General features: G+C 35.4%; 1 protein-coding gene across 1 annotated transcript in view; it reads right to left on the reverse strand.

The window, feature by feature from the left end:
- Positions 1–15656, reverse strand: part of LOC125072091 (fatty acid synthase-like) — a 30044-nt gene extending 14388 nt beyond the window's left edge. The window contains exons 1-17 of the mRNA XM_047682602.1: positions 15504–15656; positions 15190–15382; positions 13590–13710; positions 13298–13501; positions 13099–13215; positions 12576–12739; positions 8255–8397; positions 7639–7842; positions 6345–6534; positions 5945–6104; positions 5218–5387; positions 4812–4963; positions 4395–4578; positions 4003–4151; positions 2969–3153; positions 2738–2857; positions 2330–2436 (exon numbers count right to left, since the gene is read on the reverse strand). Coding sequence (XP_047538558.1) covers positions 2330–2436; positions 2738–2857; positions 2969–3153; positions 4003–4151; positions 4395–4578; positions 4812–4963; positions 5218–5387; positions 5945–6104; positions 6345–6534; positions 7639–7842; positions 8255–8397; positions 12576–12739; positions 13099–13215; positions 13298–13501; positions 13590–13710; positions 15190–15382; positions 15504–15656 — 2716 coding nt within the window. The remainder of the gene's footprint in view (positions 1–2329; positions 2437–2737; positions 2858–2968; positions 3154–4002; positions 4152–4394; positions 4579–4811; positions 4964–5217; positions 5388–5944; positions 6105–6344; positions 6535–7638; positions 7843–8254; positions 8398–12575; positions 12740–13098; positions 13216–13297; positions 13502–13589; positions 13711–15189; positions 15383–15503) is intronic.
- Between the last annotated feature and the right edge of the window lie 7130 nt (positions 15657–22786).

Below are 22786 nucleotides of genomic sequence, written 5' to 3' on the forward strand. Positions count from 1 at the left end.
TCTGTTATGGATAAAAGCTACGTGTGAGCGGGTATTTCTATCGTTTCGTGCAAAACACGTGTCGGTGAGAATAAAAGCTAAGCGAAATAAGTCTAAGTCATCAAATATTTTTTATAGTATAGGCATGTTGATTACGCATATCTACCACTGGGAAATATTAATGTCAGGTACTTTAAAAAAAATATATTAATAAAATATTTACTGAAATATCATTACCATCAGTGGTCAGAAATCAAATTTCGATTTTTTTAAGCAAATAACTTGAAAATTTGCTATACTGTGTATTATTTATTTTGTATCTATAACATAATTATAGTCCATCAAGCCAATATAGGAATTGGTATATGTTTTATGTTATTAGTCAACTACACCAAGATTTTCCAGAAATCAAATCTATTACTTGGAATTATTTAGAAGCGGGGCACGGTAAGGGAGCTCCGGATGGAGTTGGGGCAGTTTTGAAGAGGACTGCAGATCAAATTGTGCGGTTAGGTAAAGATATTGGCAGCCTTGAAGAATTTTGGATATATGTTGGAAGCAAAATCAAAAACATCAAGTTGCTTTCTGTCTCAGAAGATGATGTTTTAGAAAAAGTAATTCCATCCGACGTAAGGCCATTTCACGGAACGATGTCAGTACATCAAGTTCTCTGTTCAATGAACAGTCCCATGACTTTTAGAAAGCTTAGTTGCTTTTTTTGTGAAAATGGAGAAATATGCTCACACGGTCACCATCTTGGATTTATGGACCCACCGGGGCCCGTCTTGGTCAATAGTACTATTCAGCTAGAAAATGACATTCTCGACTTAAATACTACAGGTATATTTTTTAAAGATATATCTAATGTTTATGGCGAACCCTGTTACATAACAGACCAGGCTCAACAGCGAAAGCCATCAAGTAGCTTGGATGTTGATGTTAAACAAAACATAAAGGTTTCTTCAAATAATGTTCATCCAAATAAAGCTGTTACAGTGCTTTCAGATATAAAACTACATTGGTCTAACAAGACTTTTATTGACAAAGAACCGAAACTGAATACGCCAAAGTATCAAAAAGACTTTGTTTCTTTTATTTCTGAAGATAGTTGTCAAAAAGCAAAGCTGAAAGAGGAAATTGCAAGACCAGTAAAGAGGACAGTGGTGAGAAATTTTTTTGATGACTCTTCAGAGGAAGATTTACTAATCAGCAAAGCAGAATTTAAGCAAGGAAAGGATGAATATGAAGATAAACGTGACAGAATAATACAAGCGAATGAGAATATAAATTATTGTCATATTGATTCTTCTAATGATAATATTTTCTAAGCTCAATGTTGCTTATATGATAATCATTTGTGATTAAGTTCCTACCATTTCTATCATTAATAATATATAACATTAATAAGTTTTATTTTATATAATTGAATCTGTGATTGTAACTTTTGAGACTAAATAATTTAAAACAGATTGATCATTTCTAGTATGTAAGTTTTCAAGGTGATAACTATTTTGTAAGTTAAAACTATTAGGTATGTGAGTATAACTCAATTCAATTTTTATTTTAAAATAAAGAGAACGTATTTAAGCTGCATTTTTATTTACATTTTCATTACCAATAACATTTTCTCGTTACCATGGCTCCCTAATATCATTACCAATTTTCTTTCCTCATTACCATACCTATAAATAAAATTATAAAGCTTATATCTTTGCCAATTTTACGTATAATTTAGAGATACTTATATAGTTATTTTATTTTTCATTTAGCTAGGCATTGGTATTGAAAAAATTCAATTTTATTTTTTTTTCGCATTTTTCCTCGATTAGCACGAAACGCGAGAACTACCCGAGCCTCATTCTTTTATATTATCGATAAGGCTATCGAAATCTACCCGAATATATAATATAAAAAAATAACGAAATTGAAGCCTTCTAAATGGTAGGGCTTTGTGCAAGCCCGTCTGGGTATCAGCAGTACTCAGTATTGTTGTATTCTGGTTTGAAGGGTGAGTGAGTTGGTGGAACTACAGGCACAAGGGACATAACTTATTAAGTAATGGTCAGTATTTCCAGCAGCGCTATTGTCTTTGGGCGGCCATTTGCTCGTCCGCCTACCCGCCCATCATAACATGGTAGACACCACCCACTTATTTGTTCGTATAATAATTTGTATTACAGTCAAAGGATATTTTGGTTCCAATAGTTGGCGACGCATCGACTGTGTGAGGAACGGTCGTTAGTGAAAGTATCGACAGCCAAGGCGACCACTAACTATCCGAGAGCTCATTTACTTGACAGTTGTCTTTTATAAATTAATTATAATATGATAAATTTAAAAAAAAAATTACCATCAACAACGTGACCAATCATGAACTCCGTCATTTCGTGCTTAATATTCTTGTACACCGTTCTTTCACTAGACTCCATTACACTGCCTTTGTAGGATATTACGTACCTAAAGTTAACAGGAAATAATTTAGAGGTATGGTATGTTAACGGTAGTCAAATTAAGATTTAAGTTTTTTGTAATAATAATAATAATCATTAACTTCATTTTATCCCAGTCGACATAGATGATATTGAACGCAGGTAACTAGCCTTGTGTATCTGTCTCTTATTAATGCAAATATTACAGACCTTTTTAGTAAGAAATGAATTCACATGTTAGACTTCCTGATATTCTTCCATGGTTTGAAAATCGACTTTTATTATAAATTCCTCATAACGTTTTTAAGAGTGCCTCTATTTAAACTCACCAATCTTCACTATGCTCCCACTCGACCAGATGTGAAAGCATTGGGGTTCCTTGTGACACAGGAAAATTGACAGTGGGGTAAAGACTGGCGAGGTGTGGGTTCAGTCCGGCTTCGTATAACCTGTTAAAATGGTACTCATAATTTCGACTTATTTTCCAAAACCAAAAGTGAAGTATCATTAGTTCATTATATATCTATTTAAAGACGCATGCAACAAATTAGATTACTTACTTGCCCAGAGCCGTGAAGAGAACTTGAACGTTGTCCTCGTGATTTCTCTCGGTTAATGGGACATTGATAATATCCTTCTTAACAGATTGAGGTAAACATTTCTGCAGGAGGTCGTCTGAGGCAATCTCTATAGTAATAGCGTTTTCAGGAACAAGTCGAGCTGTCTCCTCAAACAGCACTGGACTCTATTGAACGGACATATGTTTAACACAATTTGTCATACAGGACAGTTATATACAAACTCCTCATTCCAACTGTTGGAGTGAAGAGTGAGGGTTCATGAAAATCCAAACAGTATATAATACAATCTAATTTTATTTTATCCGATAATGATGTGTCTCAAACGATTTCGACTACAGCGGCCTTTTTCAAGAGAGTGTAGCCAACTGCTCGAGACTGATTATAGTGCTTTCTCATACTGTCATAATTCGAAAGCACCGCAAGCGAAACACCACGGACAAGCTTGCCGTGGTACTTCTGCGCATAAGCGCAGAACAGCACAACGGTATTGAGGATAAAGGATTGAGGATAAGAAGTTTCCTTGAAATTTAATATTATACAATAAAGGCATTGCACAAGGTTTGTGGAGAATAAACAAAAGGTCCAAGTGTTTCAATCCAATTCCAATAATATCTTTACACGAATATCGTAAAATTATTATTTAGATTAGTAAAGAATAATTGCGCCATTTTTTCTCTTCAACTTTTTTGTTTCTTTGAAATGAGACTACCAATACGATGCATGTAGTGTCTCACAAATTCACTCATCCCCATCTCCGAGGAAGTCATTCCATCATCCTCACGAAATGCCGCAATATCTTTATAGGTATTGTTAATTTTCAGATTTCATATTACTACTGAAAATATCTGAAGGAAAGCCGAATCGTTTAATAATGGCTCACCCGGGGCTCATATACAGTACCTCGGCAACCAATAAATTTATTGGTGAGCCAATAGACCAACAAAGCAATCATCAATGGCCCTGCGGTATATGTTTCATTTTGAACGGTTACCTACACGTTGAACTGTACTTACTAGCAAAGTGTTGCTGTGGTATTCCGCTGAGGATGTCTTAGCTTTGGAATGTTCCCACAAGTCCTGCTGAATAGAAGTAGACAACCACCGCTCTGAACGTAGTTTTGGTGTTGGAATAACTTCCTTCAGATATTTAAGAAGTGTAGGTCCTGTTTTAAAATTGAAAGGTTTACTATTTTCAAGTAATGACTTTAACAAATTATAAAAAACAGGGATTTTGTTATTAACTAAAATGAGGCGGCCCTTCAGTTTTTTAAAAATATTTTTTTTTTAATAGTAACTAATATATTAAGATTAAACCGAAATTAATGTGAAGTTCGGAAAATTTTAAATATTATTAAAAACAATAGATATATGTTTTCATCTGAACCTTACTTAAATTACCAACTCACCAGCTTCAGTGATGTATCGCGAATGGTAGGCGATGTCATTGCAAAATACCTCCTTGGCAAAGATTCCTTGCGCTACTAGTTTGGCAACCAAAGTCTTTATTGTATCCGCTGGGCCAGTAATCGTGCTGGAGTCAGGTCCATTGTGGCAAGCCACTTCAATTTCGGGCGGAAGTAATGTTTTTATCTGTTTTTATTAACAAAAAACCAATATTTCTTTCAATTGTCAACATTCACCAATACTTTAAGAACAAAAACATGTTTACTAAATATTTTGTTCTAGAGTTAAAATTAAAAATACGCAAAGTTAAGCCCGTTGTAAATATTTGGAATTTAGTTAATAAAATATTTAGCGAACTCCTTTGATTAATTGTAATCTTAATTCAAAAACTATTGACTTACAAAAGTGTATGAACCTACCTCCTTAAATCCAAGTCCTACTACAGCCATAGAGCCCTTAATTAAAGCAGTGTCAGTGACAGCTAAACCGATATAATATGCAGAGAGAATCGTCTGTTCTGCTGTGAAACAGCCATCTGCGTAAGCGCAAACTAATTCACCCACACCGTGACCTAGAGTGGATAACAAAGTAAGGTAAAAAAAAAGATCCAAGTGTTTCAATCCAATTCCAATAATAACTTTACACGAATGTCGTAAAATTATTATTTTGATTAGTAAAGAATAATTGCGCCATTTGTTCTCTTCAACTTTTTTGTTTCTTTGAAATGAGACTACCAATACGATGCATGTAGCGTCTCACAAATTCACTCATCCCCATCTCCGAGGAAGTCATTCCATCAACCTCACGAAATGCCGCAATACTTACCAATAATAAAGTCGGGTTCAATACCAACAGCTTTCAGGACATCCGTGAGACCAATTTGAAGAGCGGTGATACCGATGAAAGTATTGAGGACGTTATCGTTTATTTTTGGGTCTGGATCCGTTATAAGCTTGACCAAATCTGTGTCCTTACGCTCTAATGCATTTTGGCACCTGAGGAGACAAAATATTAAATAGAAAAATAGTTTTAATAATGAGCGAATCTGACTATCTGCAATACCTACTGTACTGAACTATAAATATCAACTAAGTCTAATTCTACCGTCAAGCAGCAATACTTAGTATGATTGTTATCCCGTCTGAAGTGTGAGTTAGCCAGCGTAGTTACACTGGTTAACTCAAACTTCAGTAGTTCTTGTGTCCTAGTGACTACTCGGTAGTTACTCGGACACAAGAAACACAACATCTTAGTCCCCGAGGTTGGTGTCGCATTGGCGATTTAAATAATGAGTAATATTTATGACAGCGCTAATATCAGTGGTAATAGCAGTGGTGACTATTTACTATCAGGTGGCCTATTTGGCCGTCCATATCTATATAATTAAAAAAATATTTTTTTTTTGTACAAATCTACTTTTATAGTTTTAAGTTAAACTGTTTGGCATTTAAAAAAACGTTTAAAAATATCTTATAACATTTTCATTTAATATGTAGCAACTTCTTGAATACTGCCTCTACTACTACTGATTTTACAAAGCTATTAGTCTTACTTTTCAATAGCAGCAGCGAATATAGGGACCCTCATGAGCTGTGTAGCCATTCCTGTCCAATAGGAATCTATACCGGAATATACGAAGCAAACTGGACGACGAGTACCGGAGAAGGATTGGATGTTCCGAGCTAGTAACAAGCTCTTCGTTGGAGTCGAGCCTGATTATGAAAACGTAAGCGAAATAAAATGGTTACAATCTTATAAAAAAATATATATTATTTAATTAACTTAAGTTAATGATTTTTAATTCTGACTAAATTTTTTTGCTGATCAAAAAAATATACTTTAACTGTTATTCTTCTTGACCAATTGGTCAATAATCTTGACCATTCTTGACCAATTGGTCTCTAGAATTCTAGAGCACGAAATTTTAATTTCTGATAAAAACATTAAATTACCCAATAAAGTGTATCCTCTAAAACCGTGTCCACTGATATCTTCATCGTGTATCGCGTGTAAAAGTCTAACAAGTTCAGCGTCAACAGTCCTCGACTCAAGGTCATCTAGAATCTTGGCCACGGCAGATTCAGTTCGACCCGACACGCAGATCAATCTGGGCAAATCATCTGACGGCATTCCATTATTGACCTGATTGTGAAAATTATAAATATTTTGTAAGATATTGAAACATAGCTATTTTAAATATGAGTCATATTTTACGAACATACTTAATAAAGTACCTACAAGACAATTTAAATGAATGTCTCAGTCTCAGAAAAATGAGCATAGTATTGGCAATTAAAGTTCTTACAAACATTGAAATAGGTGGTCACGGGCAGACCACGAACACTGCAAAGTGCTCGAAACGTCGGGATGTTAAAATAATTAATATACGCGACTAAATCCGTTAAAAACTAGTTTTATTTCAATGTGTAATAATCGCGAAAATCTTCTTACAAACAATTATTTAAAATTAACATTGTTAATTTTTTGTATATTTATATTTCAATTGTTAGGTAGTTATTTCGGTTCAGCATTATAAAACGATCGTCTCAGATTTTAATATTTTACCGATTTAAGGAATTGTTTGGAAGTATATCAGAAATATCAGCACCTATTAATGGCTTATAATTGGCTGATTTTATGTCATTAAAATTTTTTACAGCACTTTAAACAGTATAAGGAACATTAATTTAATGTTGTGTATCGTTTAATACTTTTTAAATGTTAAAAAAAATTTATTCTTAAAATATATCGGTCATCAGAACTGTACATCAAAGTTAGCAAGTTTTAATTACATTACAAGCACTTTTGAATCGTCATTTAACAAACTATTTAAAGTAAAGCTACCACCGGTGCGGAATGTACATTCTACCGAGAAGAATCGGCAAGAAACTCAGTAGTTACTCTTTTTCAACATCTAAGAATACAGAAATCGAATATCGAATCGAATCGAAAATGCGGTCTTTACCAATGTATTTTTTACAAATGACTTGAATCTATGAAACGGCAAAGTTAAAAATATCTGCGGAATTTTATTACAGAAACGGACGTCTTGCACCAAAAAGGATTTATTGACTTTGCGGAGTCGGAAACTTGGCGTTATAAGCTTATCCTTACAGCTTCTTGTGCACATACAATGATTGTCACTGATTTTATCGAAGCGATCAATGCTACTGTGAATATACATAATATTGTTGTAAATATATTGTGACTAGAAGGTTAATCTAAATTAATCGATAAAACTCTAACCTTCGGTCTCGCAACGTTTTTGAGCAAGACGTGGGCGTTCGCACCCCCAAAGCCGAAACTGTTGATAGCAGACATGCCCCTGCCCCATGGCTGCTTCTCAGTCACTACCTTCAGTGTTCCCTCCTCGAGAAGTGGTATTTCTTTTCTTGGGACTTTGTAGTTTATATTTGGAGGAATATATCCTGTTGTGTATGCGATGCAGAGCTGACACAATTTTATACAATTAGATTTAATACGAACTGGGATACATTCTATATTTTATTTTAAATGTTTTAACCATATGGTACTTATTCGTTAACATATATAATTCTTTTTCTTAACAAAACAAGAAATATATAAGTTGATAATGTTTAAGTTTTTTGGTATTTTTCATAGTTGGCAAATATCAAAAAACTCCTAAATATACTAGCTAAATACTAAAATACCTAAATAACGATTAGGTATTGAACCTATGCTCAATATATTTGAGATTACGATAGGCGTATGAACAGTGAAAATTCAATGTGCTTAGACTATTTTAACAATGTTGAACGCTTCGAGTAAGTAACATAAAAAAAAAAAATAAAAATATTATTGACAAAACTACTACTAGGAAATTCGTAGTATTACTTTTTACCTTCGCCAGTGAACAAAGACCAGACGACGGTTCAGAGTGTCCCAAATTAGACTTGATAGATCCTATCATTAGAGGATCAGATCGCCCAGTACAGAAAATGTCACCAATGACTTTCAGTTCTACGGGATCTCCAACCTTTGTACCTGTTGGGAGCAGATAGTTCTTGGTATATTTAAAAAACTCTTTCAATCAGACACAGTGCCTGTATAATATACCAGCCAATCGACGTAACATCTACACACCAATTTCTCATCTAATGAAGAGAAATGGGTGTGTATCGGATAAAATAACAAAACGTAAAAATGTCTACAATTTTAGAGTTCCTCGATGTTTTGTTTCAGTTTATTTTTTGTTGTTAACAACAACAGGATGGATTCTATGACCTTTCTTTATTAAGAAGAGATTTGACTATTAAGAAGAGATGTAGCGTATCTATGTGACTTAATCATTTTCTTGAAGTATTTACAATGAATGGTATTGTATCACTATTTAAAGGTAAAAAACGTTTATTTGTATGTAAGTAACGTTAATGTAATGCATACAAGCATCATATGTCATGGGAGAGTGATGGGGAATTACTGTAGTTAAATTCTTATTATAACGGTTTTGCATTACAATAAAACCGATATTATTTGCCAAGAGGAAAACATAAAGCATTGTGCACCAGGATCGTGTTGTATGCTAAATGTTCTCTTAGAAAAAGCTGTATCAGAAATCTAGCTATATCGGTAGACTGGGGAGTTTTTGGGTTCACCAGTGAGCTGGAGCACCAATCTCTTTATGGCAGGAAAATAGGTAGTAAGTGTTGATTGTCGCCAACTCTTTCTTAATAATTATTTTACTTTTACAGCCGTCTTTTATTTGTTCGCCCCACCCCCAATTTTCCAGACTTTCAGGGCTAATGTTTGTGGAGGAGGTTGCGATGTTGTCATATCTATGAGCACTTCCGAGAGGTTCTGTAGCTCGTGCGGTGGCTCTAATGCCCTCGATTTCAGGTCTTATAGCCAGAACACCTGAGGCCAGTCTGGGGCCCCTACAAGATAAGTTCCCTTGGCGTTGTTCAGATGTGCTAACACCCTGGGTATTACCCAGGGTGTTAGCACATCTGGCTGAGTGGCTGGGAGATGGAAAAACCCAGGCAACCCAGTAATTCCAAGGTCTGCAGAAGGCGTCTGTATAACATGCCGATCGACCTTTGCAGTCTATTGATACGTAGTTTCGTACAAAAGCTGTATTTTTTGACGCGAACAGATGTATTTCGGGATACCCCGATTTTGGAATTGCCATTCCGCCGGATGTTTTTCTCGGGATAATCTGTTCGCGATTGATGATTGATGTTGTACCTCCCCGGGAGGTAATATGCTGACAGCGCAATTTTGAATTTGTCCGGTAGTTGGAGAAGTTTGAATGTCAGTTCCAGCAACGCTAAAGATTTGGTTCCGCCTTCTTTCCGGATATACGCTATCAGTGTTCTGAGTTCGATTGTCGGATTGGATTAGTAAATGTGACTTTACTAATATTTTTGAGTTCATTATGATAGCAGCGAAAACGGCGAATAATTATTTTTTGTTGCTGTGCCACCTCCTTTGGTAGAGTGACCAGCTCCCTGACATCACTTTTCCATCCAGTCGAGCGCCCCAACCCACGTCTGAGGTATCCATTGCCAGGAAGTGGGTAGCTGGTTTTTTGTGTATCGGTAACGAGTGATGAGTGGCTGCGCGCCCCCACACCATCTCTCGGTAAACATTCTGAGGGATACGTTGTACTTGACGGGGTATTCTCTTGTCGAATCGTCGCAAGAATATTTGGGAATTGCGACAGTGTTGTCTGCCCCGAGGAATGACAAAGTTGGCAAAGTTCAGCTGCCCCAAAATTATTTGTAATTGTCGTAGACTCGTGTCTGGCTTTTGCATAATCTGTTCTAGGGCGCTGTTGATGCATTTTACTTTATGATTTGGTAAGACCATTTTGTTCTTGGCCGTTAGCCATCGTATCCTTAGATATTCCAAGTCTTGTGTTGGAGTTAGGACCGATTTCTGGAAATTAACTTTCCAACTCAACAGTTCCGAGTGTCTTACGGCCTTGCAGCCTGAAGACTTTACTTGTTTCGGTCTTGGTGCACCAGAAGAAAGTCGTCTAGAAAGACTAGCACTCGATAATCTTTCGCACGCAGGGTCTCCGCGACCCAGCATGTGATGGAAGAGAAAAGGTGCGGAGCAGAAACTAGACCGAAAGGCAGGCACGTCATCTTGTAAATACGGCTCTGATAACTGATACTGAGTAAATGTAAAGTTTTTAGTCTGCTTGTTGTTGTCAGTCTTGTTTTTGTATGTTTGCTTGTTTTGTGGTTTCTTATCTGAACTTTGATGATAATTGGCCTTGGTGAAATTGTAACTTTTAGATGTTGAAGGTTCATTAAGTCTCCTTTTCAGACTAAACTTATCTTTTGGTTTGAATGTTTGTGATTGTGACAACCAGTATTGTGACCCTCCCAGAGACTGAATAAGCGACTAGCTTTGTTTTGTCAAAAAGAGGTTCTTCGCTGGGTGGAATATTATGAAGAGCAGTTTATATACTTTTATTAGGTATTTCTCATATGAGTCGTGAACGTCTAATCTCTACACATTCCGCTCGCTTGCCACAAACGATTTGTAGTGTGCGCTCCGAATTTTTGTAGGAGGTGGAAGATTCACCAAACGTAGCACTCATTTTATTAAATAAATTGTCGCTATTTAGCTCGCTTGGGTTTTTAACAGCCCAATCTAGTATTTCTTGTAAGCCTGATTGCAACAGCTCATTTTGGTATAACAAAACATTAGTCAGTCCCGCAACAAATAGCCGAACTATTTGTTAGGGGCCAAAAAGTCTTTGCCTTTATTGAGGCAGCACAATTCATCAATGATATTAAGGTTGCAAAATCCCGGTGATGCAGTGACTTCAACTAATGCTTTATTGTATCGCACGTGTTGCCATAAGGGTGTGTTAAAATGATGTAACTCTTTAAGTTGTTGTAACCTATTCCCGTCGGCGGGCTTCATGCATTTATTGTCATCAAACTCTGTCTTATAATTTACTAGTTCTAGAGTCTTTTTGGCACCGAAGGGTTGGTTAAAAAAGAAGTAGCATTTTTTACTTGGTCTGTGTGCACGTGACTACTGGTATTATTGATATCAGACCCACATTGTTGATGCATTATTAAATTTGTGAGAAAACTGACCTGGTCATATAACGCGTCGATTCTCGGATCGACCGTTACCTGGGAGTTCAGCCGGCTTTTCTTGCTGGGAGTACCCTCACTTTCGTTATTGTCGCTTGAACTGCTTGAATTCGAGGTATCGTCATCCTGGTAGCATTAATTTTTTTGGTACACTTTTCGGTAAACATCATCCGAAATAGGCACATGCGACTCACTAACTTCCGCAGTTTTATTTGGAGGGCGATCCATAATTCGAAAATAAATCAATTCAAAGTTCAAAAAAATATAATATGTTATGATTTTGAAAACACTTAGTTAATTATTTTATTTTTATAAAATTCACAGATACATGAATTGTTCACTGTAACTGAATCACTTTAGAATTATTTTTTACGAATTTCGACCAACTTGGCGAAAGTACACAACGCTATGAAGGAATATGGCGGCGGCTCCCGCGCACTTGCTGGTTAACTAACGCCACCTAGTGTCATTCAGGTGAACTAAGTTGTGTAAGGTAACAATCGACCACAGATTAAAGTAAGTATACGACTGCTTCTTCACAGCAATGCTTTCCGGAAGGCACATCAATATATAAATTTACTTTAGCTGCAAGAGAAATACTTTTAAAGTGTTAAATCCTAACTAAATATTTATGGATGAAGACTATAATTGAAATGTTAATTTGATGATGATAATGGTGGTTACACATGGCGATGTAAGGAAATGTCAATATTTCTTACAGTTAGCGCCAATTTCTATAGGCAGCCCTGACAACATACGTCATGTAATTTTGCTCATTATGTTTTACCAACCTTTATTGCCAATTAAAATAAATTATAATTCATAACACCACCCGTAAGAGCAATTATTATAATTTTATTTACAATTAATTAAATTTTTCGTTTTGAAGTATTTAGCATTCATAAACAGAAGATAGAAATATATACAATGCGGCTATTAAATAACGATACGTTACCTTAAGACACTATAATAATATATAATATATATAAAACCTATATCGATGATTCTCACAAGAAGGATTTTTCAAAATTTATCTCCTACAAAGGGAATGTAGGTTTCATGGAAATTATTTATACCTGATGTCTGTGTTTTTATTTCACATACCTGTTCCATGTGCTTCTACGTACTCGACGGTGTTGGGTGGAATGGAACACTCTTCGTAAAATTCACTGAGAAGTAACTTCTGCACCTCACCAGAAGGGTAGGTGATACCTTGGTCTTTATACCCATCACAGTTAGTTTTAGCATGGATTATTTGGGCGTAGACCCTAAAAACGATATCTGGTCAGGCTATTATACTATTGCGATTGAGAGATGATAATTGAAAAAATATAAAGCTCATGTTAAAAACTAAATGGATAAGTAAGGTAAGATAACAGGATTATATTAAAGATATAAAAAAGCTTGAACCTACTATTTATTGATTTCTAAGCAGGGTGTATAAAAATATTTTACTATACTGACATACTCTGTAATTAAAATGGTGGAAAGAGTAACTACTGAGTTAAACGATGATTGCGCACTCAGAGGATCTTCGCGCAATTATCATCGCGCAGTATCATTGATCTGAATATTATTTGCTAGTAATTAGGACCGAGCAGAGCAACCGACTATAGGATCTTATTACCTTCTTGAATCCTTAGCTTTCTGCAGGAAACAAACCACTACTGCTTCAGAACGGGCGTAACCAGTTGCACCGTTGTCGAAACACTTGCACCTTCCATCAGTAGATAGAACACCGAGTCTTAGACAAAAATGTAGCTATTAAATAAAATGGTTAAGTTGAACCAAGTTTTATTAAAAAAAAATACTTTTTTCTTCTATACCTAAAGAACTGTAATGAGACGAAAGGATTGAGGCACAGATGGCATCCTCCAACAATAGCTGCGTCACAATGGCCGTCACGTATAGCTTTGTATGCATGTTCCAAAGCATACATAGAACTGGAACAAGCTGAATCCACAGAGTAGGAAGGACCAGTAACTCCAAGCCAGTGAGAGATACGGTTGGCTATCATGGCTCGGGAACAGCTGAAAATTAAAAGTCTCCTCGCAATTCATTCTTCGTTAGGGTGATTTTAACATAATAACAGTATGTTGAAAAAATGCACGAACTTACCCAGTTATACCGTAACTATTGACGTGCATTTTTTTGTACCACCATTCCAACTCCGATTCCGAGAAGCAAACACCGATGAACACACCAGTCCTGGTGTTGCGCACTTCCTTCGGATTAAAACCTAAAGATAAACACTACTATTAGTACTGATTGAAGCGTGGCTGAAACAAAAACAATGTTTAAACATATTCATATGTTGCAATATTTTGAATGGCATTTATATCAACCTCTAATGTCTTCAGAAAAGTCAGTAATGACATATTATTCATAATGCAGATAAGGCGCAGGGAGCATTTGTGTTGTTTTAATAAATGGAAATAGATTAACGATAAACTTAAACTGATTTGTTTAATTTAATTGTAGATCCTTATCAAATTAATTTAGCCATTATATTTAAATAAACATTACTGTTAACATTTTATATTATTATCAAAACCGAAATATGAAATATTATGCATCGCGTATTTTTATATACATTTAAATACTTCGACAAGATGCGAAGTCTGTTCGACGCATTCGTAGAGTGCGGGCAGATTTGCAAATGTTATCTCGCTACTGAAAAAAGAATTATCTTCTGATGTTAGGGCTACAGTAAATACAAACGAAACGACCACGTGACGTGCGAAATCGACTAAAATTGCGACGTCATCAAGGAAAACACGTCACGGCTACGTAGCATGTATCACGGCTACGACGTCGTATATAACTCGCCGCGTGAATTGCCTCAGTTGATATAGACGTATCTTACTAGTACGATGTCGGGACCAGTAACTAGTTTAAAAATATAACTTTATTGAATTAGATACGTTCTCGTCGATGATCTTTTGCCATGTTTCTAGCAGTGTAAAAATTCCACGTTCATAAAATTTCTGATCTTTGCGAAAAACTGAATTAAATGGATCTGTCATCATCAGCGTTATTAAAAAAAATACGAAACAAATGGTAATCTAAAGGCGCAACATCAGGGCTATATAGTGGATGTGATAAAACATCCTCTCCCAGTTCCAATATTTTTGGTGAGTTGTTCAACAGACACGATTAAATTGATAGTTTAGTTTTGTAGCATAAGTTCAAAGTAAAAAAATATTTTATAATCCCACCAGACTGACAGAATAATATTTCTTTGGTGAATCAAAATTGCTTTTGATGTTGTTTGGGCTGGTTCATCTTAAATCACTCGCGATTTCTTCTCTCTCTTCTCTTCTTCTTATTATAGTTGCTAAAAGCTATCCACTTTTCCACGCTAGTGATGAGGTTTTTCAGAAATGGAGTAATTTCGTTGCGTTTCAGAAGCGAATTGCAAATGCTAATGCGTTGCGTCAAAAGAATTTCCTTAAGTTGTTGAGGGATCCATAAATCGAGAGTCTCGACATAACCAAGCATTTTAACTTTTTTTCAATGCATGTACGCGATACATTGGGCTTCTCTGCAATATCATGTGTTGTGCCATAATCACGTAGTTGCCAACCCAATATATCAAGTAAGAGTGACATTAAAGATACCGATATATTAAGAAAAAAATCATGTAATCTTTCATTGAGTGTCAATGATTTATACGTTCGTTCGTAATTAATTTTAAAAATATTGGAAAATAAGTTACCAGCGTCGATGATAGCTTCGTATGTTTTCTCCAAAATGATTCTAGTCATAGGATCCATACTGTGTGCCTCCTTGTAGTGCACGCCAAAAAATCTAGCGTCGAATTTTTCAATGTTATAGATTTTGCCAGTACGTTGCGGGATATCAGGGTGAGTCAACATCCAACGACGATCATCCCCTGATATCAGGTCCACCTGTGAACAATGACATATTTATTGAATTCATTTAATACATGTGAACGATTTAAGCGCACAATATCTACCGAGCTTTTAAATCATTTTAAAAAAATATTTTTTATTATTAACAAAACGCTACCTTATTAAACAAATTCTCTTGTAAGTGTACAACTGATTCCGAATTAGGGAAGCAACCAGAGGTGCCGGTGATGAAGACTTCATCACCAGGGTCTGGAGACGGCATCCGTTGGCCCGACGTCAGCGAGTCTTCTGAGATAGTTGTGGGTGCCATCTGGTATAAAATAACCTACTATTATAACTTTATTTTATTCGTATTCAGTAATAACATAACATTTGGCTTAATTGTTTTGTGAAAACCCAGACGTTATTAAACAAACACACACTACAATATGTGAAATAAACGAAAAGTAAGTAAAGTTTTCAAAATTAAATGCGAGCACTTGCTTTGGCTATCACGGCAATATTGTTTCTGATTGAAAATTAAATGATCTCTTTTCGGCTTTTATATTGCACATTGACGAAATTTATGCGTCTAATTAATAAACGTTGAAAGTAGAAACAATGTAACCAGGATCTAATTTTGACTTTTAAATTTTTGCACTATGGCCTAGCCTTTGTCGATTTCGAAAAAAAAAAGATTTAAAATTTTAATATTTATTCAATATAGGAATATTTATGTATATATTAAGGCTGAATTTATATGGAGTATATTCACTATTATTGATTTTTTTATGCATTTAACTCTTTTTGATACAATTGAAGGTGTTTTTATTTTGAGTTTTTTCTTAATGAATGAAACGCCAGTCAATTGACTCAGTATCTAGACACGTATCTAGTCATTTTTTTTACTGACTGACCTATCGATCAAAACTAACCCAGTTCCAGGTGACCTAGAAAGTTCCAATTTTTTATGAAAACAGGTAATTAGGTGAATACAAACGAAAAAAACAGAAATTGGAATTTTTCTTTAGTATAATTTTTCACTTAACAAAAATAATGTTTGACAGTGCTCTTCTCGACATAGGTTCCTCTATATTTAGTAAAGAGCAGGCTTACATTGGACTTTTCAGTGTTAAAAACTTAGATAGAGTAATTTAGATCCAAGTCAAATCAACGCACCAGAGAGTTTTATTGAAAAGTACAACCATCTGCGCACAGTATACTGCCCCGACTTAACCCGACGGATTATAGCCTTCGCAAGTTCTAAGCTTGTTACTTGGTTCTTATTTTATTATTCAAAGAATTTGGCTTGCTAATAAAACTAGCCAAGTCAGACCTTAGGCTAAAATATATTATCCTAATTTATAAGAAGAAATTATATTTTATGTAGTTATAAATAAATTTCAGGAAGGAGATTGGTCAGCCATTGAACTTGGCTCTCATTTCACATTTATGTTTTTGATTGGATTGGTTTATTTTTACTCGAATACAAAAAAAATAACTGGCTAATATTTAAAAAAAATAATGTCTGGTTTATTTTAGATGGTTTTCAGGATCTATACCTGTAATCAATGTTTGAATTTGTGTCAGTGGTTGTATTTGTGTGAGTTTGAGTTTAGGGTAGATATTTAATTTAGATAATTTTTATTCTATTTCTCATTTTAATCAATGTAACTTTTTTATGTTTATTTTATTATTAAATAATTTTCTTCTTTGATCAGCAATTCTCAGTTCTGTAATATGTGACAGATGTGGATGTTTTTCTATAAATAGCTCAGGCAATTTTTTCCGGTATGCAGTTTTTGTTTCTACTTCAGTTTCGATAAAAAACCATCTAATTATTTCTTCGTTAATTGCGTCGGACCATTTCATTCTACTATTTTCGAGTAAAATCCGTGTCAGATGCATAAGACGTAAGTTTTGTGGGTGTGTGAATGATTATGTGAAGGTCAAGAAGTAGATACAGGGTTGATGGCGAGTACCTTCTGCACAACAGCTGTTGACCTTGTTGAAAGTAATGAATATGAGGACGATGATGATGAATTTAGTGAACGAAAAAGACTATGAGTGGAAAAAGGAGATGGTAAATTAGAAAAGAGTGAGTTTTGAAGACGAATTAGATGATGGTCAGGACGATCGTTCGGCTGTAATCAATTTTTCGAGGGGATCCCGCCTGCTCAGTCCCCTGTCGCCAACGGTTCGCATGCTGTGACATCCAACGTCAGCTCCAGTTGTGCCCCGGTGACCCCCGAGATGCGGCCGTAAACTATATATCTTATTTCGACTTTCCATTGTTTTATGCAAAAGATGGGTTTGGGATCGTTCTACTCAATTTAGAAACAGATATCTTTATGCGATTGAGCTGAAATTTTGCATTTGATTCAAAGGGAACGGGTAGACGACAAAACATATTGGTGGTCGGAAGAAGTACAAAGTGTTATCACGGAAAAGAAAAGAAGATTCAACGATTGAATTATCTCCACAGTTATTCAGAATTAGGTCGAGAATTCGGTTATTGTGATTTTTACCATTGTTAAATTGAAACATGTTATTATGTGACATAAAATCTACGAAAAGATATCCGAGATTACAGTTATAATTAATAGGACACATATTGTGGGTATCGTGACATTTATCTGACCAATCATTAAATCCTAGATTAAAGTCAACTATAACATCGCTGGAGTGAGATTGCATAACTAGACTAATATTTTCTAGCATTAAGTCCAGTGACGTACTTGTTACCGGAGGAGGAAGAAGAGGACGCAAAATAAAATTTCTTTTGAACCAGGTTCGTTAGTCTTAACAGAGACCCACAAATCTTCTAGAGAACTTTAAAAGTGTTCGATTCGCTTAGAACAAAGATCTTCGGAGACAGTTAATAAAACACCTTCCTCAGATTATCCAGAAAGGGAAGTCGATGAGCGATCTCTACGATACACAGAATATTTATTGCTGAATAATTCACTATCATGGACACTGTCTTCCAGCCATGTCTCTGTACCAGCTATTATATCAAAGTTTTAATTCGTCTAAAGTATTGGCAGTAGATCTTGAATTTTAAGTTGAGAATTATACCAACGTTTAGTAATGTAACTTTTCGTTTGAAGGTTATCCAGAGATTCGTAACATTTGATTTGTTTGGCGGGTGAATGATCATTTTAAGGTACGAAAATTCTTCCATTACGAATACAAGTAAATCTATATTCCTTATCTCCTGCAACTTTTCAACTTCTAGTGGTGCATGAAGAGGTTTAAAGTGAGGTGATAGATGATCGGATACATATATTAGCAATTTATTAGTAAAGTATCCCAGATGACTGGTGCTAAGTTTATTCGTTAAATTTATTTTGTTAAATTTGGTAACAGCTGCCAATATTTCGTCTCTGGCTCTATAAGTCGGTAACTTAATAATAATAACTTGGATTAGTCATCTATTTTTCGTACTCTAGTACAAGAGAGAACATCCGAGTCACGTATTGGTACTAAGACTGCAGCGCATAATTGTTTGACAACAGTGTTAAAGTTAATCATTAATCTCCACATTAGTTTTACGCGAATGTTATTCAATTAAGTTAAGTCTATTAGAAAGATCGTTAAATTTACTATTAAGTGTGTCATTTTCTTTGCTTAAAATTTTGATTTTATCGCCAGAGGCCAATAGTTTGAATTTTAAACGATCATATTCGGCACTTAGGAATTCTATGCAACATTTTGTAACAAGTTATCGATTAATTTCGAGTTAAACCTATTGTGTGCATCATGCAGCGGCGCTATTTAACGAGAGAAGAAATGTTAAGGGCAGTAGGCATGCTCCAAGCTGGGGCTATTCAACGGAGTATTGCTGAGGAGATTGGAACAAGACAAAACGTTATATCTAGGTTATGGTCACGCTACCGTGCTACTGGTGAAGTGGCTGAAAGACATCCAGGTTGGAAGCGCATACTCAACGTAAAGACCCTTATTTGTAAGTTGCCGCGAAAAGAGAACCAAATGTTACGGCTTTGCAGTTGGTTCAGAGGCTCCAGTCAGAGGACCAGTTGCTTGTGAGTGACCAAACTGTAAGGAGAAGGCTGCATGAAGCTAACCTTCATGCTCGCAGACCACTTCGTACTCCAGCACTACGCCGAGGAAATCATGAGCGACGACTAGAGTGGGCTCGTGTACATTTGCTCTGGGAAGATAACCAGTGGTCTGTAGTGCTGTTTACCGATGAGTCCCGGTTCGGTTTCCATCCCGATACACGTAGAGTATGTGTTTGGCGAGTCCCTGGTCGTGATAGCCGCCTGCAACGTCTTCAATAAGTCCATTCATACCACGGCGGGACAATTATGGTTTGGGCGGGTATTCGTCTTGGTGGAAGAACAGACCTCGCTTGGATCAGAAACACAATGACGGCTGAAAAATACCGTAACGAGGTGCTAGTGCCGATAATTTACCCCCATAGACTACAAATGGGCCAAGAATTCCCGCTCATGCACGATAACGTCCACAGTGAGAGTGGTGACGAGATGGTAAGACGTATCGGTCTTAGGCTGGCCCGCTCAATCACCTGACCCAAACCCCACGAGCACGCGTGGGACATGCTCCAAAGAAAGGCTTTGAGGAATTTCACTGCAAATATTGCGACGGAAGAGTAACTTTTTTGCATCTTAGTCGGACCTGGGACAATATACCGCAGCAAGACTTGGATAACTTAATCCAAAGTATGAAAAATCGTTGCAGAAACGTTATAAATGTGATGGGTGGTTTTACAGACTACTGATTTTTCATATAACTGTTAAAAACAATAACTTTTCTATATTTTTCACATTTTCTTGAGTCAAACATTAATTGTTAGTTTTACTATTATTTTACGTTTTTTCTATATTGAAGTATAAAATTGTTTACGCAAAATAATAAGGGTTTTTTTTATTCTGGAGTATAGTCAGTAGTTATTATTACTACCTTTTGGCTGACCGCAAATGCCACGGAACTCAGTCTACTCGCCAGTCCATTAATATAGGGGACTCATTGCAATTTGGCATCAAATCAAATCAAATCAATTTTATTCAAGTAAACTTCGCATAGAAGCAATTTTTAATCATCAAGAGTAAGGCCAAGAAATTCAGACTCAACTAGATCCATCGATTTTGCATTTAAAAGTACATCACTTATTTAATACGTATACATAGTTCATTTAAAATTTTGCACAGTTTGGTGTACTAAATTTTACAGCTTGTGTTTTTTTTTTATTTAGCCTAAGATATTTACACTAAACGAATGTACTTTGTCAGTTATAGCATAGTTTACATCGTCATACTATACCTGCTTTCTTTTAATTTTGAATACTAAAGAGGTATCATCAGCAAACAATACTATATCATGTTCGTTGCCAACAAGAAAGGGCAAGTCATTTATGTATATGAGAAATAGAAACAGTCCAAGAATTGATCCTCGAGGGACCCCCATACCAATCGAAACCCTAGGAGACCTTTTTTCTTTAACGTCAATCTTTAGAAATATATTGTCAGTATTTAGATTACAGGAAAATTTGACTTCTAGCATATTCATTTTGAATATTTTTACAATACATGGTATAGTTAACAAAACTAGTATTTAAATTTAGTTCAAAATTACAATAGTTAATTTCCCTTTCATGAATAAATGTATAGTATATATAGTGATTTATTTATGTAAGGTAAGCCGTACAAAGTAAAAGAAAAGTTACAAATTTGAATTAATGACTTTTTATGTCATAAGAAGGTGGACACCTGATGCTAGATTATCAAAATCACCCGTAGATATTGGTGCTATATGAAATACTAGCTGTTGCCCGCGGCTTCGCTTTTGTGAAAATTGGTTAATAATTTAACAGACTGATTTACAATATTACGTTAATTTAAGAACTTCTTGTAAACTACATTTGTGGTTCAAGTTTCGTGAGCTAGAGCCTAGACGACTGCTCGTAAAGCTCACTCTCGAACAGGCTATTTAAAATTTTCCAAGCGAAAAAACAGTTATCTAAGGTCTACTCCGGCCATTCTAAAGAATAGACCTTTTGCTTTATTAATTTTCATGGCGTAGCAGACTATAAGCGCGAATTGTACTGCTTTGAACTTAAAAAGGTATTCTGAAGATTTCAAAGTTATATTCGTGGAATATACTGTTTCTTATCCATCCATCATCCAGTGATAACTGTATGTACACTATGACATGACGATGGAGTACCGGAACTATTAATCTAGTGCAGTTGCATATTTTTGGAGATCTTAAATCCCTTAGTAACATTACTGGTACGCCAATCTTCTAACTTAAAAATAATAGACTTCAAGACTAACCTATATACGAAATTTAAACCTCTATCACCCCATAGGGCTTGAATATCCAGAAGCACTTAAATACTTATTTACTCATTTTTTATCAATACCCCAAAAATAAAGTTTCATATATCTACCTTAAAAATATGACAGAATTTTGTACAAACTTTCAACCCTTATTTCACCCCTTTAAGGGTAGAATATCTATAAACGCTTAAATACGTATCCACTTATTTACCCCTCAGGGGTATAATTTCCAAAATTTCTTCCTTAGTGGGTGTCTACTCAATAAAACGATCCTACTCACCAAATTTCAAGGCCTTAACTTTAATAGTTTACGCTTGGCGGTGATGAATCAGTCAGTCAGGACTTGTTATTTTATATATATAGAAGATTAATCATACCTAAGATGTGCCTGCAGTTACTGACTCATTCTCCCTTCAAAACGGAACACAGCGATTCTAAGTTTTGCTTTTTGATGGCAAAATTTCCAATGAATAGATGGTACCTGCCCAGAGGGGGTTGCACAAAGCCAGCTTGAGAATAGTATATCGGAAAATCAAAATATTTGTGTTCATTTTCACTGAAAAAAAAAACAAAGGATGTCCCTAGTCCCTGATCAAGGGTGAAGAAATAGCTAATTCAGCTTCGACCTACGAGGACTTTCAGACATTCAGGCTTTCTTACAATATCTTCTGTCCAGACAAAGATTTTCTGGCCTTTTTAGATGATATTTTTGTCACAAACGGAAACCACGCAGGCAAAGCCACGTGTACAATTAGTTGTTTATAACCTAAACTTCATATATTTCACAATAAATCTGTAATATCTTCCAAAATATTCATTTAAATTACATGCTATAAAGGGCCACATTGATCTACATAAGATGCACTATGTATTTGAAAAGACAATGATATTGGACAAGGATTAATGCTGTATTTCTTAAAATTGCTTCGTAAATAAGCCATTATTTCTCGTGAAAAGTAAAAGATAAAAAATGGTTATTTTGGGTTGTCCCTTTTGAAGAAAATTTTAACGTGTACTTTAAATTAATAAAGAATATTTGGATTTTGACTAAATATTGTTTGGGGGTAGAATAATGCGTGTTTGCAAAGTTCTGCAACCAAGTAAGTATGTAAACGCGAAGTTGTGAACTTTAGAC

This window comes from Vanessa atalanta, chromosome 20 (assembly GCF_905147765.1).
Source record: "Vanessa atalanta chromosome 20, ilVanAtal1.2, whole genome shotgun sequence".
Lineage (NCBI taxonomy): Eukaryota > Metazoa > Arthropoda > Insecta > Lepidoptera > Nymphalidae > Vanessa > Vanessa atalanta.